Raw genomic sequence first — 19,286 nt, forward strand, 5'->3', positions numbered from 1 at the left:
TCCATCCATCCATCCATCCATCCATCCATCCATCCATCCATCCATCCTCCTCTCAAGTTTTAACAGGAAGAAAAACGGACAGATTTTGCTGTATTCATGCTTGATAAATAATGCATCTGGGTTGAGGTACCTCAGCTCTTCTCTTGGAGGCACTAAGAGAAGGGGGACCTAAATTACCGTTGCTCATTAAGTACACTTAGGGAAAAGTTGCAGTGTTTTTCTGCCGTTCCCCGTTTGATCTTGGCAAACGTACAAAGGGATGGAATTAATTAACAACCCTCCATGGGAGGAATAGGCAGGGATGCAAAATTGGCTCTGAGGGATGGAGGCAGGGAGAAAAGAAATATGCATGTCTCTGTGTTGTCTTTGTACATGAGCATTAGCCTGAGTTTTACTCTGTTTTTATCTTTACACTGGTTTTTGTGTGTAAGTTTATCTGTCAGTCATTGTGTACTTCAGTTAGTTTTGTTGTGAAGATACACAGTGCTTGCATCTTCAAAATATGTTTATCTTAACAGTGTACAAGTTCAAATCCGCAGGTTAATTCTTTATATTGTGTTTCAAAATGGACACATTTTTCTCATTTTAAGTGGCTTTGATCAATATTTCTCGAGGCTTTATGAGGGTAATAAATTATTTCTCTGGGCATTTGATATTAATTTACTTTTTTTTGTCTGTTATCCTGGCCAGGCCACAGTGAAGCATATGATTAAAAATTTGAATACTGGCCAGTCTTAATAAACTGTATAAAGAAGATCAACAGTATCTGAAAGTCAAGTTGTTAAAACAGTAATTATCAAAGTTGAGGTTAGGACCCGTCTTTGGGTCATGAAACACTAAATTTGGGGGATTAAGATGATCTATTGAAATCAAATAAACAATACCTTTAATTTGTCACATAGTTTACATGAAGTTTTCATTTAATAGCTCTTTGGGAATTACCTTGTTGATGCAAAAATTGTATTTCATTTCTGCCAAGCTGTGTTAGGTTTGATTGTTATATATTCAGTTAAAGAAATAAAAGCCAATTATGTATTTGTGACAGACTGCTGGTAAAAAAAGGTTTAAAATATCCAATTTTAAATTGTTTTTGTCTAATTGTTTAATATATATCAACATGACACTGGTTTATCCCTTTAGTTTAAGAGGAATTGAATGCATAATCAGGGACTTAAGCTAAAAAATGAAGCAGCCAAAGTCCAAAAGAAAAATGTAAGGCTTTCAGAAAGCCTCAAGAACTAATGACCATCATCACTGTTAACAATTACAAGATCGAAGTTCATGCTCAATAATCCAGGTATAAAATTCAACAAAGTTCACTCAGGTCATCTGGATAGTTCCTTTTTTATTGAGACATTTCGGCCTTCATCCAAAGGACTTCATCACTCTGAGGAGCCACAACAAACTCTTAAACTCTCAAACTCAAAGTCTGACAAAGCAGCACACCCAATAGTGGGCCAAACAGTTTAATGGTGATAAGATGGTTTCTGGGGCCCGCCCAATGGGTTTGGGGTTGCTGCTTGTGGGACTCAGTTTGTTGTGGCTCCTCAAACTGATGAAGTTCTTTGGATGAAGGACGAAACGTCTCGACAAAATAAAAGAAACTGTCCAGATGACCTGACTGAACTTTGTTGGAATGACAAGAAATAGTGATTCAGTGGACACAAAATAATTAAAAATACGAGTTGGATCCAACTTTTTTGTGCTTTTCAGGAACTGTTGTATGACGTTAAATTTTCAACAAAGCGTCACCAAAGACACAGCTTAGTTGTTATCACTGTTAAGAGTCTAAGTCACTTTGTCATCTTTCAACACTTGCTTTACTTATCAGTAACTATACAACTCATAACTTGTACTGTTAAACTTTGCCTTACTGTAAAATCTCACTGAGTGAGGATCTTTAGTCTAAGACCAAAATAAAATCTCACGAGCTCTGTTTGGGCCGACATTTATCTTTGAAACCTCTAAAAAAGGAGCTCCCGTGTTGATTTGCATACGCAGACAGCTTGCAGACCGGGTGCCACGTTAATGCCACTGTAGAACAAGACTTAATGTCATGTTGCTGTCAAACATGGAGACAGGGACGCCGCTAAGTCAATTTCCCATCGACACAGAAAATGTTTGAACGCACACACTCTCAGTGCAGTTTGGAGAGACATGCAGCGGAGCTTTGCCTTATGTCACGGCCCCGCCTGTTTACCGAGGAGCTGCTCAGTCAACCAGAAACCTGATGGTTTCAACAGATACAAGGAAAACCTTGCTGCATGGCAAGGTCAAGTGGGCGTGTGGAAAAAAAACACACACACATGCCTCGAGTCTTAAACATAAGGAGTCCCACCTTAAGTTGTAGTGTTTAAGGGTGTGTGTGTGTGGAGCCTCGGTGAGAGCTACTTCTGCCGAAGCCATCTTCTAACTTATCTGACCGCTCGGGGCTCTGTGTGTGCACCGTGTGGATGTGTAACTTAATAATAATAATGTATGTGTGTGTGTGTGTTGGAGAGGCACCGGGAACGTTTGATTAATAAAACAGTCCCGCTCTTTTATTAAAGATGCACAGATGTGGAAAAAGGGGAAGTACCACTGAGGGAAATGGAAGAGAGGTCAGCGAGGAGAGAATGGAGCTATCAGACTGATGGAGTGAGAGGGCTGGAGGTGGAATGTGGCGGGAAAATGCAAAAATTATACGAAGGAGTTGAGAAAGAGGTGAACGACTTATAAAGGAGGGATGGATTGAACGAGGCATGGGGCCGTAAGGGGAAGAAGGAAAAATGAGATGGCGAGGACTGAGAACAAAAGACATTCGTGGAAAATAAAATTGATGACAGATTAAAAGAAAAAAGGCAGAGAAAGGGTAAAGATGGACATTGAAGCAAGATCATTATGAGGAACAAAGATGATTGAAGAAGAGAAGAGCACTAAAATTTCATGAAGGAAATCAAATAAGTTGAGCTCTTTGGAATAGAAGAAAATATGGAGGAAAGAAGAGTAAACTCAGTAAACTAGGTTACAGAAAGTGAAACTGTTAAACCTAGCATATTTTTCCCTAAACTCTAATTAAGACCGTACACACAGTCTTCTCAGATCAGAGTAAAATCCTTGCATCACGGTTGCTTCCAGTGGTTCCTCGCAGCGCCGGGATGTAAAATATCCCACCACAAGACAAATGCTTTGTTGTTAATTAGCTCAAGAAGGCTTTGTGCTGAGGAAGGTCGAAATCTCAACATGACAGTGCTTTCTTTTCCTTGTTCGAAAGATGAGATACTTGTTAAAATGAGGAATATCTGGAGAGACAAACTGGTGCAGGCAGCTTTCAGAAACATTGGATGTTTAAGTGGAGAGTCAATAAATCTTTTGAATGGGTTCTGACCCTGTGGAAGTTTTCAAAGATGGAAAGTCTGTTGGGTAAAGTTTTGCAGAGCAACTCTGTGACACAAAGATACGCCACCAATTTCCCTGTTTCTTTGGGTGCACATGCTTTTTGTCAACATTTGAGCAGCCAGTGCTACCGTATTTTTTGGACTATAAGGCACAATATCAACGAACGAGTCTGTTTTCATACATTAGGTGCACCGGATTGCACATTAAGCAAAATCAATTTATTTGGACAGATTTTTGAGCGCCGTGTACCAAATAAAATTGGTTCGAGTTCAATAAGCACAACCAGAATTAATACATAAGGTGCACTGGATTATAAGGCTCACTGTCAATTTTTGAGAAAATTCAAGGATTTTAAATGCGCCTTATAGTCCGAAAAATACGGTAATTTTAGCTGATTGCTAAACTGATTGTTTACGTTCATTAAAAAAAATAAATGAATAAATAAAATTAAATGTTGCATTATGATGTATTTTAGTGACCTTCTGGCAAATGCAGAGAAAATATGCATATTTTTAGTTTAATGTAAATGTAAAATTACAAATATAAAATTTACATATTAATAGGTTGCTTTTTTTAAGTAGTCCATCTCTGCAATTGTTTGAGGATAGTCGGCAACTCGAAACAGTGCAAAATTTTAGTAAAATAGGCATATTTTTAGTTGCAGTATTACTGAATTTTGAGTATTTGGAACCAAGCGACCAGTGAGCTGTGCTGCTGGGTTTTTTTTTTTTTTTTTACTGCTATTTTTTTTTTATGACAGCCTTTATTCATATGCTTGGCTTACAAATTAACATCCTGAATCACGTACAATAAATGTATGTGCTTATTTGCGTACATTGTAGCTGCCCAGAGGTGTCAAAATACAGATGTAGTTCTCTTGAGGTGGGTTGGAGATGCGAACAAGAAAGTGACAAGAGTTTAAGATAAGCTGAAGAAACCACTTTGCAACAACTTTGAGGGAAATACTGTTCCATAAAATAAATCAATAACTGAATATTTTAATTTTATGTCTTTGAAGACATGATGTCCAGAAACTATTAGTCATCCTAATTTCAAACATCTTTGTTCAAACTGGACAACAACAACACGGAAAAGCAGCCATCATTTGAAGGGGTGATGTTATATTGTCTTTTTCCAAAATTGTGAATTCTGCTTCTTTTTTTGTATAATTAGATGCTATCGAATCTATCTATCTATCTATCTATCTATCTATCTATCTATCTATCTATCTATCTATCTATCTATCTATCTATCTATCTATCTATCTATCTATCTATCTATCTATCTATCTATCTATCTATCTATCTATCTATCTATCTATCTATCTATCTATCTATCTATCTATCTATCTATCTATCTATCCTGGTAAGCACTTTGGTAACAACCGCTGTTTTTAAATGTGCTTTATAAATAAATTTGACTTGACATATGGTTTTGATTGGTGAAAAAAAATATATATATAAATTTAAAGTCAATAATAATTTTTACTGTTGTTTGAGCTGGAGGACAGTAAAACCAGAAGTCACTAATACCAATTATTCTCAGTTTTGTTTTGCAAAATGAGTCCACATCTGCAGGAATCTAGAAGAAAAATAAATTTTTAAATAGTGAATCGGATGGGTCGGCTGTGTAGAGATTTTGGCTCATTTGGTGATACAGCTAAAACAAGTCAATGATTAGTTAGCAGAGCTGTGTGTATAGGTCCAAACCCATATTGGCCATGATGACATGAAGCACTGAGCCTCAGACCACAGAATAACGTTAAAAGAAGTGCCGTCATATACTATAAATTACAGCTTTCTGCTGCAGTAATCCACGTCAGCACCGCAAACCAGAAGATACTGTACCATGTACTTGGTTAAATAAATAATATCACAGAAAGCCATGTACGTGGTGTTCTGCTTGGTATTATTAGAGTAGTAGATGTTCTTACTGTCTGAGCCCAGTGTCATGTCCTGCCACGTTCCATGTGTGCCGTGTCCAGTTGACCCGCTGCTGGCTGTGTGCAGGGACCAGCTCACACCAGAGTGGGGGTCTGCGGACCACCCGCACAAGCTCTGCTCGAAGTCACACACAGCTGACAGCGACGGCGAAGTGGCTGGGAGTAAAAAAAATAAAGATCAGAAATATAAGAGTTACCGTATGTTCCGCCGTATACGTCGCATCAGTCCAAATATGTCCAATAAAGTGGAAAAATCCATAAATATGTCGATTTGCCGTATAATCGCATCTATTACGCATCACCGCTGCCATATCGCGTTTGTTACGCATCACAGCAGAAAACCCGGAGATGTGGGCCGGTGTTGTGCCAAAAATTGATTGGTTGCCAAATGGCAGTTGCGGGATCATGCACGGGATGACTTTAACAAGAATTTAACAAGATTAACACTTAAAAATAATTATTTGTTTGCTTGAAATCCTAACAAAGTTGTGTTTCAGTTGAACTTTTCCTTAATAAATGAACTTTGACGATCAAATCAGCTGCGTTTCAAAAGCCGATACGCTGAAGCAGGAGCACGCAGAGGGACGTGTTCAATATTTTTCATGTCAGAATGAACGAAAACGATCATATCTCAGTCAAAAATTGGGTTATAAATATGGGAATAAAAAACATAAATAAGTTGCTTTGGCGTATAAGTCACAGGGTATGCAAATTGGGCAAAAATGTGTGACTTATAGGCCGGAAAATACGGTAATCTGTTTTCACTGAACTGAATTAATATTTCTTTTCTAATGAATAAAACATATTTTTCCCTTTTTTTCAAAGGGAGTACTGTAGTACTGGCGGGAAGTTTAAATCGAGAAGTAAAAGAAAGATGGGAAATGAAATGATATAAACTGCGTTTAACCACAACTGCTACACTTAAACTCCAGCGAGACTTCTTGCCTGACAGTCAGTTGACCTATAGCTGTGAAATCATATTCCCAGTGTGTGTCTGAGTGTATGAGGAGGTTAAGATCCTCTGGCTGCGAGAGCTTATTTTTCCTCAAACACAGCTTCCTGCGGGACTCTTGAATGTAACAGACTTCAAAGCCCAGAGGCCCCGTGGTGCGCAGTGACATCATGACTTTGACCTTAAGAGCGTGGGTGTGTGTGGATGTGAGACATGCCCCCCAAAATATAAGGGCTTGTAAGAAATCTGCATTTGTTAGAGCGGAGATGCTAGAAAGCATCGGTGTGCTCACCTGGTCTCATTGCAGAGGTTGTCTGTTCCACTCTGGGAGTTGTGGGGGTCACCGTGTCGGGTAGAGTGGTGATTTCTGACAGGAAAAAATAAAGAAGTAAAACTTAAACACAGAACAAGAATTAACTTTGTTAGTCTTTTTTTCCCAGGTATTGTTTTATTCAAATCTTTTTGACAAACTACTTTGTAAAATGTACTAAAGTGTTAAACATATTTTACTTTAAAATCTGGACCTTTGAGCTCAAAAGAGAATAAGACTTTTTGGAAGTTGTAGCTAAAATTGTGTCCAAACAGTGATGGTTAAATGACTAATAATCAGCCAAAAACTATATAGATGGGGCAAGATTTCAAAAGTTATCAGAAAGTTTTTCTCTTTGCTTTGTGTCTTAAAAGTGAACATAAAAGCCCGTTAATGCAAATTTACATTTTTTTCTCGGGTTTTATTGATGCTAAGTTGGGAAAATGTTTATTACCATTCAGGATGCACTCGTGTTAACAGCAGAACTGAAACCTCCCTAAAAACACAATAACTGCTATTTTAACAGTAACTGCTCCATAAACATTTATGGAAACTGATTTTTTTTATTTTTACATTTATGCTCCGGATAACAAGACCTAAGTTTAAATTCTGGTGTTGGTGCAGAGTGATGCTGCAATGTTTACAATGTTGACATTACTGATGATTTAATGCATTTCTCATTTCTCACAGTGTCATTGTCTTAATGTAAAATGAACCACAGGGACATTTACATTTAATAACTATAAACAAAAAGGAGCATCATGCCAACGATTGTATAAATGTATTAAAAGCGGGCTTGGAACGTACAAACATATACAACATACTAATGCTGTGACAACAAATGCTGATGTTGAAGCGCCCACTGGGCATCAAGGATTATATCAAACTGAAGCTAATCAGCACAGAGAAATCTTCACACACAAATATGACAGTATCTAAGTCTCATCGTAACCCTGCAACCTCTAGTTCTAATTTTATGTTTCTATTGTTAGTCAAAAGTCTTTAAAGTCCCTGCTTCATGTGTCAAGATGCTGAAGTAATTCAGTAAAATATTTTACTGAGCTGTGTGGCTCAAATACCTCACAACTTTGCACAAATTAGTCTCAGAAGCTGCTTCTTTCTTCACCTCTTTCACTCCTCTCGTGCTTTTTATCTCCTCCTTTTTCACGTCTAACTTTTTGCTATGCACACCCAATTTGTCTGTCCTCAACGTACATGGGATTGCTTTCAGCTCTTCTTTCCACCGCTCCCAGAAACAAAAAATAAAGAAGCTACACAAACACATATTTGAACTCTCTCGCTCAAACGATCACGCTTCGTATGCCTCTGTGGTAGGGGAGGCAGAAAAGTGAAATCCTATCTACAGTAATGTTGTTTTTGTTTTACCACAACAGCAATTTTCTTCTTCATAACTCCCTCGCTCGCTCTCCTTCTGTCACTAGAGCCGTATTTTGATTTCTACTCACTCTTTGCTTTTGCTGTCCTTGTCTCAGATTCTCTTCTTGCATAGTTTGTGTTTCTTTTCCTCCTTTTTCTGATCTCACGTTTGTCACTGAACCTTTCAGCTCAGCTTTGTTTGTCCAAGTGTCTCATTTTAGTGTTTTAAAATAGACTCATATAGACAGAAATTTTTAAACTACTGTAGATTTATCTCTTGCTCGGTTGGCGAGATGTTTCCATGAGTCATACGACGATTAATCTCTGTGTGTGTGATATTTAGATTGTGAAGTGTCAGCTGTTGATAGTCTTTCCTAATGACTTTTATTCCTCCACAGCTCTGGGTTTATCATTTCAGCTGCTGTTTATAACTTCACAGTTGATTGTACAGCGTGCTCACCATGAAAGTATGCAGAATGTTTTTGTAAAATTAAATACCGCTTTTGAAAAAAAAAATCCATACATAAAAAATAAATATTAATGCTAAATGACAAGCTTCATGCTGCACACATTAGGCTGTTTTAATTTGGTGCCCTTTACTGCAGCAATTAGCTCCTCCCACTTCCATACTTGGGAGATGCTGAGCATGGAGACAAAGACACATAAAGAGACCCGAACCCTGTTCACCACGTAAGACCATTTTCCTAATTAGTGACCACACACAGATCATGTCCATCTTTTTTTCCACCTGTCTGGTGCAATTGTCTCCCCCCATGCTCTGCCCCCCATCTCCATTCTTCACTGGCGTCATCATCTGTCATCCTCATCTTCTTCCTATCCTTCAGAGTCCTCTCTATGGCCACTGTAAAGGTCACTTCATTAATATAAATAAGTTACTTTAAGTATGATTACGAGTGCAGTTGTACGGACAGCGTCACGAGCCAAGTCAGGTTTTTACTACGTGGATTTAAACTGTACAACAAAACAAGGCGTTCTTTAAGGTAGTATCTCACTGGGCAGCAACTACTTGGCAAACAGCCTTCATGAGGGAGTCTCACAACATTTGCAGCGGTTCTTAATTTCCTGGCATGGGTCACAGAGTCGTCTTGAACATCTCAAACTCATTTGAACTTTGTCCTGGGTGTCTCCAACTCGTCTCAAGAGCTCCAGAGCTGGGTTTTGACACCTACACAGGAGCGCTCCTCGAACAGAAAACATGTTCAGCTCTAAATCAGGGTTTCTTTGGGGTCTTAAAAGGTCATAAAAGTCTGAAGGGTACTTCAGCAGAATAAATCAGGAATGTGGGGATGGCTGCCAAAGTGAGTTCAGAGCAAGCCGAGGCAGGTATGACGTGGGTGGAGGTGGACAACAAAATAATGTGCATGGACAAGAACGTGTGTGCACAAAAATAGGCTGTTACTTTCAAAAACTGCCCGCTCAAAGCATCACGGCTCACTGGTAGTTTGATTGCAAACACAAAGAACTCAATTGAACCGAAATGGAAAATTAATCCATTATCTTGCAGTTTTGAGATGCTAACTAGTCTCCAACAGCCCAGTGAGGTATTATCATTAGACAGGCCCAGCTGAACAACGCTGAGCTACAGGAGCCGGCCACGACTCCCCGACTCCTGCGTAAAACACAAACACACAGATGCACTCAGCAAACTGAGAAACAGGAGGTGCCACAGACAGGCCCACGGGCTCATTGGAAAGCTGCTGACTGAGCAGGGTGAAACGGAAACAGAAAAATCTGTTCAATTATGGAGAGAGCTGTGGGTATAAATCCACCTGTGTCAGCCTAAATAATGGCTTCTGACACTCTGCACGAGTGTGTGTTTATGGGGAAGAGAGGGGAGGTTGGCGCTACTCAATTATTTGTGACATTCTTGCGTTTACTTAATGATTACTGGATTGATGGACTAAAAGCCAAGGCTTTTTCCCCTCATATTTTTTATTTTGTTTGGTCATTTATATCAGTCGTTCCCAACCCTGGTCCCTGAGGAACACCACCCTGCATGTTTTAGTTGTTTCTCTGTTCCAACACATCTGATTTAAATGAAAGGATGATTAACTGGCTTCTGCCGAATTAAGGAAGTAATTACTGAATCAGGTGTGTTGGAGCAGAGAAACAACTAAAAACATGCAGGATGGTGTTCCTCAAAGACCAGGATTGGGAACCATTGATTTTTAGATAATCTGCGGTAAAGTCATTCCTAACCCATAGTCTAACAGCAACAGATCATTGTTGAAAGTTTTAGTATGCAAAGCAGTGGACGATGTACATTCTTTAAAGAAAAACTGGAATCAATACAAGCTAGTCTTTACTGTTATCTTTTAATTAATTTCAATTGTTAAAAGTTGAAAGAAAATGAAAACAGCACCAACTAGGCATGCGCAATATTGGATTTTTGGCCAATATCCGATATGCCGATATGTTAAAACTAATTTGGCCGATTACCGATACCAATACTGATATTATTTTCCTAACCCTACTCGTAGTGACTACGTAGCTTTCTCTGCTGTGGAATTAAAAATCTACATTATTCTGCATGGTCATTGTCAATTTGGCCTGCTACGAAATGCAGATGCCAAAAAGGGGGCTGAAAATGGAGTAACGCTTCAAATTGGATTATATTTAATGTCAAATTAATTCATGATATTTACTCCCTCTAACACAATGACAACACTCAAACAGTGCAAATTTGTAAATGTTCACTAATCTAAACTCAACGGCGCGCGTGACATCATAACGTTGTGTTTGTACTGCAGGGAACCTTGACACTGGGTCGTCATACAAAAACAGTGCTATATATATATATACATGTGTATATATATATATATATATATATATATACATATATATATATATATATATATGTATATGTATGCCTTTTATATCGGTGAGTTATTTTGATGGAATGGTCGATGTCCTATATTTACCTTTATCGCTAATATCGGCTGATACATGAGAAAATATCGTGCATCCCTAGTACCAACACAGATTGCTGATATTCCTTTAGACACACTTTAGTGCTACCAAACCAAAGCCAGTATGTTGTGTATGACTCCTGATCTAACCTTGCTGTGCCTAAGCAAACTGAACTGGACCTTATTTGACCCAGCAATGAGTTCTCAAAATGAATCATACTGGTTTACTTTGTTTTGGTAGATAGATAAAAGAGAACATTAGATTTAAATGACAGAAAACTTGTCAACTTACAAGAGCATTTTTATTTGTGCCACTAAAGAGAGCAAGGCAGGTAAATGCATTTGGTGTATTACACAAAATAAGAAGTGATGGTGGAAAAAACTCAAGTGTTTTCTTTGCCTGCAATCTGAATGGCAAATCAGAAAACTGCTCTTAAAAAGTACAACTGCAGGTTTGATTTGAATGTAACTTGAAGTGAAGTAATCATGATGTCTCTTCTATGGATGAGTGTTCGAGAAAACGAGTTTTTTATGGCGAGAATTTTTTTTGCAGACTAATTGGCTGATTAGCTCATTGTACAGCAAGAAACCAATGATATCTTAAAGTGTTAGGCAGGACCTCAAGATGCAAGTTTTTGGATCCAGTTGAATAATAAATGTGACACACAAAAAAAGCAATAATGGAACTTTAAGTGTGGCTGAAGGGGAAAACCATAAACTAGACAGTCGGGATGAAAAAAAATGAAGATGCTGTTTATGACAGGAAACTACTGACAGTGAATTGCTCATTAGACCTCGGTGCCACAAAGCAAAGTAAAGCATGCGATTATACAGTAATAGTAGCCTGAAGTGTCAGGAGTTGTACAACAACATGTTAAGACGTTGAAAAGGACTTGTGGCACAGAAAGGCTAAAATCAGCTAAGCTACAAAGGAAATGAGTTTAAGTTTAAAGAAAGAAGAAGCTGTCATTAAGAACCTCAGCTTTTGGCCTCACCAACAAAAAAAAAACCAGACTTTAACTTCCTCCAAGACCCCACATGTAGCCGTTGAGAATTTTAGATCATCCAAAATTATTCTTCAGAAATACATAAATGGAGGGAATAATTTTGCAATCCAGGCCTGTTCAGCCTAGTCATGACTTGAAAAGCCAGATGAGACAAATGACTGATAAATAAATAAATAAATAAACAACGTGTTGCATCTTCACTCATTAATAACTCAGAATTGATGCAAGTGATGCATAAAAATCACAAATTTATTTTGTAATGAGTGACGATAATACTGTTTGAGGCTTCTGAAGACTAATTAAATATTCTAGCTAAAGATTACAGGTCATCAGATTTACTTCAGTTTGGAAATGATATGATTTGACAAGAATTTGAGCAATTAAAAAAAAAAAAAAAAATCGCAATATGTTTTCCAGCCTTTGATGTGGGACACCATGGTGCTCTCAGTGCAACAACTTATACTTACTGTAACGTTTTTCTTTATTTGCGTTTTTCTTTTGGTAGTAGTACAAACTTTTTAAGGTGCACAACTTTAAGTTTATGTGGCTTTATTACAACATTTTTTCTTATTGGGTTCTCTGAAAGGCGAGCCATAAATCTGAGACAAGGCACAAAAATGCAGCAGCAGTGCCTTTCAGTTGGACATTTAGGCCAATTCTATATTACTTTGAATATTCTTTAAAACATTTTTTAACTTCTTTAAGTTGTTTTTTTTTTTTTTTTAATGACCACATTCTAACAGAAACCCTGACTGCTGTGGCAAGAAGCAGTGCAAATGTTCACTTTGAAATCATATCAAAATACTATATATATATAGTATATATACAGTATGATTGTCTATATATTGTTGTCTGTACCTCAACTGTGTTCTTCGTTTAAAACAAGTTTCTCTTGTAAATGAGTCCTCGTGACTCAATGAGACTAACCTGTATAAATAAAGGTTGAATGAATGACCAAAAAAAGAGCAGCAAAACAACAAAAAAATGCTTGTAAACTATCTGCAGCGCTGTGAAAGGACCCCTAATGCTGTACTTAGATATTTAATACCGCCTATTTTATTTTTTCTTAGGTAAGGTTGACTTTTAAACCAGGTTCAGCTATAAGCACATCTGTCAAACTATTGGCTTCTGTTAAAATAACAAAACTGTAATCGCTGGTGTTTTTCATTCTGTGGACTGCTTTCCTAAATAAGATTAAAAAAAACATTATAGTATAAAAATACTATTAAAACATTGTGTGGATTTATGGATTAAGAAGTTTGGATAAAAAAATGGATCGAAGGATGGGAAAATAGGTGGAAAAATAGGCAGACATATCTGGGAAAGTCTGTTAAAGCAGTGACTCTAAGCCAAATATTTATACTGGCAATAATTTTTGCAGGCAGACACGGACGAACACAAAGGAAACCACAACGAACCTACGGTAAGTCCAGCTCTAAATAGTTCCATGTGTGATACCACAAGACAGGAAGAGAAGAAGCAGATCAACAAAGCTGTCATAAAGTATATTAAACTTTATTTTTTATGGTTAAAAAGCTGTTTTCTTCCCTCATTGTGTTTTTGAATTTTAACCCCTGGACGTCAAAACTTCCTGAAAATAAGCACAGCTACAGAACAATGATCAAATGTGGACAAACATGTTTTTTCATATTTTATCACCAACATATTGTGCCATCTGAAACAGGTTTCTCTTAAAGGAGCAACGCATATGCTTCTTTCAGGACTTTTCTTCTAAAACAAAGTGTAGTTTGGCCAGACGTTTGTGTTATATAATTAGAATGAACTCAATGAAACACCCAATCCTGCAGAGATTAGTAAATGTTAAATGTTTCCATTTGGGAATAATTTGTATTCTTGCACAAAGTAATGAAAATGGTCTGATAATATGAATCATAAGGAGCATCAGCTAAAATCCTACGTCTTTCCTCTGACCATGATGCCCCAAAACACAAACTCCTCAAACTTTTACTTTGTGCCTAAAGTCCTCCTACAGACAAAAACCTGCATGCTAGGTTACTCAGACCTTTCAGCAAACGTGTTCTTTTTGCTTTTGTCGTTAATTTAAGCTTGTTCTACCTTTTTAGCTGTACTTTTTAAAATGTTGTTTAGCTAATTTCAGCTGCTTTCAGATAAATTAAAGTTTTCATGGTAATTTCTGCTACTTTTAAGCCTAATTAACTTATTTCTGCTAATTTCAGCTTGTTATGCTCCTTATCTGCTAGTTTCAGCATTTTCTGCTATTTCATCTACTCTATAGCTGTTTATGCTAATTTAGCCTTTTCGGGTAATTACATGTTTTTAGCTCATTTCAGCTCTTTCCATTTCCTTCTAGTAGTTTAAGCTTCTTTCTTCCATTTCAATTACATTTGTGTGTGTGTGTGTGTGTGTGTGTGTAATTTCAGCTTGTTTTAGCTAATTTCCTAATTTTTGTGCTTATTTCTTCTTATTTAAACCTAATTAAGCAAATATGTGTTATTCTGCTTTCTTCTGCTAATTTAGGCTTGTTCTTCCATTTCAGTTACATTTCAGCAAACATTTTAGCTACTTTAAGCTGTTTATTTAGCAAGTTCTTCTGCAATAAGCAGTCACTCTGCATTTTCTCAGGAAATGCAATTTTCTAGTTACATGCTGCAGTTGATTGTTTTTTTTTAAATTGCTTCTTTTGTTAAATAAATACAAACTTGGTGATGTATGTCATGTATTTTTGCTCATTTAATGTTGAATTTGATTTTATTTTAAACTCTGTCTGAGGAATTTTTATTGACGTATTGAAGCAGAAACTATAGAGATTTGTGTTTTTTCCTTTAATGATTAGGTAAAGGCTGCAGTTTAATATAAATATCTGTTTTAGGAAAAAGTGTGGGTGATAAGTGAGTGAGTTCATGTGTATAATGAAGTAAATGTGAAGGTAATGTGAGTTGGAGTGTGTGCGGGCTTGTCTGCAGCTGGGTGGGGGCTTGTTACTGGAGCCTTGGCAGGAGATGGACCAACTGCAGCAGAAGCCACATATATTTACACTCTGTCTTGTGTTTCCAACATTAAAATTTATTTCTACTTTAATCTAATGTAAAAATAAATGTTTCAGGTTCTTACAAGTCTTGTCATTAAGTACACCGAATATGCAAATTGTTCTTAAGCAGTTTGTTGAGTTATGGTATGTTATCTCCTTTACATTTTGTTTGCTTTTTATGCTGATTTTAATATCTGCCCAGTTTTTCATAACGTGCCTTAAAGGTCTCCAGTAAAACGAGGAGTGAGTAGAGTCAGCAGGAAGGAGGAGCAGCGGGTGTAACTGAGGACACATCTCACTGATCACATGAGGTGAACTAGAGCCACAGCTCACATGTGATAATAATCAGCACTGCTGAACCTGACACCCACTTACACAAACAGATGGCTAAATTCAAACGACTGGCTGGAAACCTGGAAGAGCAAAACAACTAGAATGTTCTACAGCGATCGGCTGCCATCAACATGTGTGGGTTTTTCTGGGATGAGTTCATCCAGATAAAAGTGATGAATTGTTTGTTTTTGTTTACCGCTGCATTTGAGAAGTTCAAAACTTGCAGTTTCTTTAACCTTTTTAAAATGTTGCACTGAGTTAATTGGAGGCATTTAAACAGATCAAAAGCATGCCTTTTAATAGAGATGTCAGTAAATTGTGTATTTTCTCAAATGAGAAACGGCTCGCTCACCACTAAAAGGCAAATATAGACAGCTATGTTCTAGCCCATGTCTGTGTGCTTGTGTGCATCTATTTATGTATTTTTTTCAGTTATCATATCACTAATGAAAGTAATCATTCAATGTATGTCTACAATTGATTGAATTTAACATTTAAAGTCATCCCAGTTCAAAATGGTAGAGGTCACAACCAACTGACCTTAGGAAGCCCTACATCTGAGTCACTTTTACAGACACTGAGCTTAAATATGATGTGGTAGTGGCTGATAGTCATTTGCAACAGGCATTATAAGTACTATATCACAGTTTTACACAAGGTTTCACATAACATAATTTTTAAGGGCTGATACATATGACTAACTTTGTAATTTCATGACAAAAGGTGATTTTAGTATAAATTCTGGCAAGAAAGTTGGTGGGTGACGTGCACTCCTTCAAGAAATGATAGGCCTTTTAGGTGCCCTCGACAGTATGGGCTGTGGTATTTCTGAATATTTGCAAAACTTCCACACTAATGTAGAAACATCTATAAGATTAACATTTATGGTATGGCTGCCCCACCTTCTACATGTAGAACAGCACTACATGTAACAGACAGCACTGTGAGAATCATGTTCTTTGATTTTTCCAGTACATTTAACACAATCTAACCTGATTTGCTTTGTCAAAAAAGACTCAGGTGGCGGACTCAACAATCACCTGGATCAAAGACTACCTGACAAACAGACCACAGAAGGGTTGTGTGTCTAATCAGGTGGTCAGTAGCGCAGGAGCACCACAGGGGGCTGTACTCGCACCATTCCTTTTCACTCTGTACACCCCAGATTTCCAGTACAAAAAAAACCCTCCTGTCATCTGCAGAACTATTCAGATGACTCTGCAGTGGTCGGGTGTATCAGAGATGGACAAGAAGCTGAGTACAGGGAACTGGTGGACTGCTTTGTGGCATGGTGTGGAAACAATCTTCTCATCTTGAATGTGAACAAAACAAAGGAGATGACTGTAGATATAAGGAGAAACAGGAACAGGTCCAACCCTATTTCCACTGTGGGAGAAGTGGAGGCGGTGGAAAAGTATAAATACCTCGGGGTTCACCTGAACAACAGACTGTACTAGAGATGCAACCGTGAAGCTGTCTACAAGTTGAGACAGAGCAGACTGTACTTCTTGAGGAAGTTGAAGTCCTTCGGTGTTTGCAGCAAGATGCTCTATGTCTTCTACAAGTCTGTTGTAGAGAGCGCTATCTCTTCTACCATCATCTGCTGGGATAGCAGCACCAGAGCAAGCGACTTCAAAAAGAGCAACAAGCTCATAAAGAAGGATGGCTCAGTTCTGGAGACTCCTCTAGAACATTTGGAGATGACTGTACAAAGAAAGATTCTTCATAAAATGAAAAACATTATAGCACCCTCTTCATCAGACACACAACAGAGTGTCTTCAGATCTGCTGCAAGACAGACCGCTACAAGAGATCCTTCCTGCCCACAGCCATCAGCATCTAGAGCGACCCTTTAATGAAACCAGGATGATGAGTTACAACAACAATTAATTTCCCTCTGAGATTAATAAAACATTTTTGAATTGAACTGAATGTAGATTTCTCGGACAGACGACATCAGAAGTGGCTATCGGCTCTGTACAAAACTGCAGCATCCATTTAGGTGAATCGTGGTGTTTAAGTTAGAGCACAGAGGCAAAGGCACGTTGTTTCGCAGAATCTGCTTGGCAGCATCCAAGTTTTCCATGAACCTCGGAGCAGCAGGAACACTTGAGTAAATACAAAGCAGTTATTAGACACTCTGAAAATCAAGACGTATGGCTTTTTCACTCTCTGCTCTGGTTTGTCGCTACTTTTCTGTCATTTTTATCCAGTTCTTCTCCCATAATGCCGTGGAACACTGTAGCTGTCAGCGGAGAGGAGAAACAAAGCATTTATTTACACAACTAAGAACTAACCCTTTAAAATCTTTATGCCAAACAGGTGTGTGTGTACATCTGTGCCTGCCTGTTTGCCAACAGCTAGGTGTGGACTGAAAGAGATGAGAGCACAACAGATGTTCTGATAGCTCAGTCATTTAAAACAGAACTGGCAGCTCGTAAGCTGTCGGTTCACATCCAATAGTTGGGGTTACAAGACCTAAATTACACGTTGCCTCCATAGCTAGCGTGAATGATTGGAAATAAGCAGTAATCTTTTGGCTTTTGTTTCTGCGTTTGCACCGAAGGTTTGGCACAGTAATGAGATGCTGAACTGCAATACTGTGTGCCCCGAAGAACCCCGTTTCTGTAATTCTGAATTGGATTTTGGAGCTGAGATTGTCTCACTCATGTGAGGAAATTGTTAGGTCAGCGCACTTGATTGTGGAAAATGAAAACAATGCAACAGCAGTAATGGAAAAAGCTATTTCTCTGTCTGTATATTTAAACGGTAAATAAAGTAGACACGACGAGTAACTACTCTGCATGTTTTTCTGGAGTAAATCAGTCATTTGAGAGGCCAAATTGTTCCTTGTTTGTGCAAAGATTTAGCTGGAAGCAAACTTTGGCACAAGTTGAGTTTGTTTTACATACTTTATAATGGATAGAGGACTAACTACGTTTAATTGTGTAGGCCACAGCTGGTCAAAGTTTATATTCAAAAGTTATAATCTGATTTTTGTATCAAGTCAAAGCAAATCCTTTTTTTTTTTATTCAATTTGCTTACAACTTGCAACTTAAAAATGGCTCTGTTTGCCTACTACTCTTTGCTTTTGAACCTAAGCTGCACTATTTGACAGTAAATCCTATAATGTGCAATGCAATTTTATGAAAGAAATATATTTAAACTTGATCAATCTAACCACTTTTCTTGTTTCAATAAAATAAAATGCCGCCCAACAAGAGTAAACATATTACCGGCATTGTATTTTTGGGTCAATAAGGCGCACTTAAAGTCCTTTAATTTTCACAAAAATTGACAGCGAGCCTTGTAATCTAGTGTGCCGTATGTATTAATTCTGGTTGTGCTTGCTGACCTCAAACTGATATTATGTGGTACAAGTGAAAAATGTTGAGAGTTATTGTGAATGAGTTGAATAAAGTTTGACTTGTCGGACTGTTTTGTTTTGCTTAATGCGCCATATAGTCAGAAAAATATGGTAAATAAGTTGAATTTAAAAGCAACATGATGCTGCAACATTTAAAAGATTCAGGGAACTGCTGCAAAACCAAAGCAAGTGTTAAAAATGGCACCATTTGCATTAAAGGAGCTGCCATTAACATTGGTATAATTTATTTTTCCAACTGATTTGAATGTTCATCTGTCAAGTGGCTATGAAATAAGCTTTTATAGCTAAGAATTCAAACATCTATTGACATGCCAAACCAAACTTGGTAAGGACAAAATGTATGTATATTTCTTCATCTACTCATCTTTGGTTAAGTTTTAAACATGCATTTATTTTATTTGCATATTTAAATAACACTAAAGCAAAGTAAGTGCCCATTTTAAAAGATCTTAACTTATGGATGTCATGCTTGGAAAAAAAAAACAAGTTTTGAATCATTTTGTTTGTTCAAAGGAAAAGTCTGTCCTATTTCCAGTTTAACTTTATAGATTTCTTCCAATCCGTAGTTTTCTTTCCCACTTCGTGAATTTGTAGAAGGCCACTTAAGCCTAGCAGAGCTGGATGTTGTTGTGTTTTGGTGTGTGTGTGTGGGGGGGGG

General features: G+C 37.6%; 1 protein-coding gene across 2 annotated transcripts in view; it reads right to left on the minus strand.

Moving 5' to 3' along the window:
- LOC119419529 (neuropilin-2) overlaps positions 1-19,286 on the minus strand; it is a 138,475-nt gene that overhangs the window by 28,037 nt on the left and 91,152 nt on the right. For both annotated transcript variants that reach the window (XM_037686863.1, XM_037686864.1), the window contains exons 12-13: positions 6,565-6,639; positions 5,312-5,476 (exon numbers count right to left, since the gene is read on the minus strand). In XM_037686863.1, the coding sequence (XP_037542791.1) occupies positions 5,312-5,476; positions 6,565-6,639 (240 nt within the window). The remainder of the gene's footprint in view (positions 1-5,311; positions 5,477-6,564; positions 6,640-19,286) is intronic.

Source organism: Nematolebias whitei, chromosome 13, assembly GCF_014905685.2.
Source record: "Nematolebias whitei isolate Nwh7 chromosome 13, NemWhi1, whole genome shotgun sequence".
Taxonomy (NCBI): domain Eukaryota; kingdom Metazoa; phylum Chordata; class Actinopteri; order Cyprinodontiformes; family Rivulidae; genus Nematolebias; species Nematolebias whitei.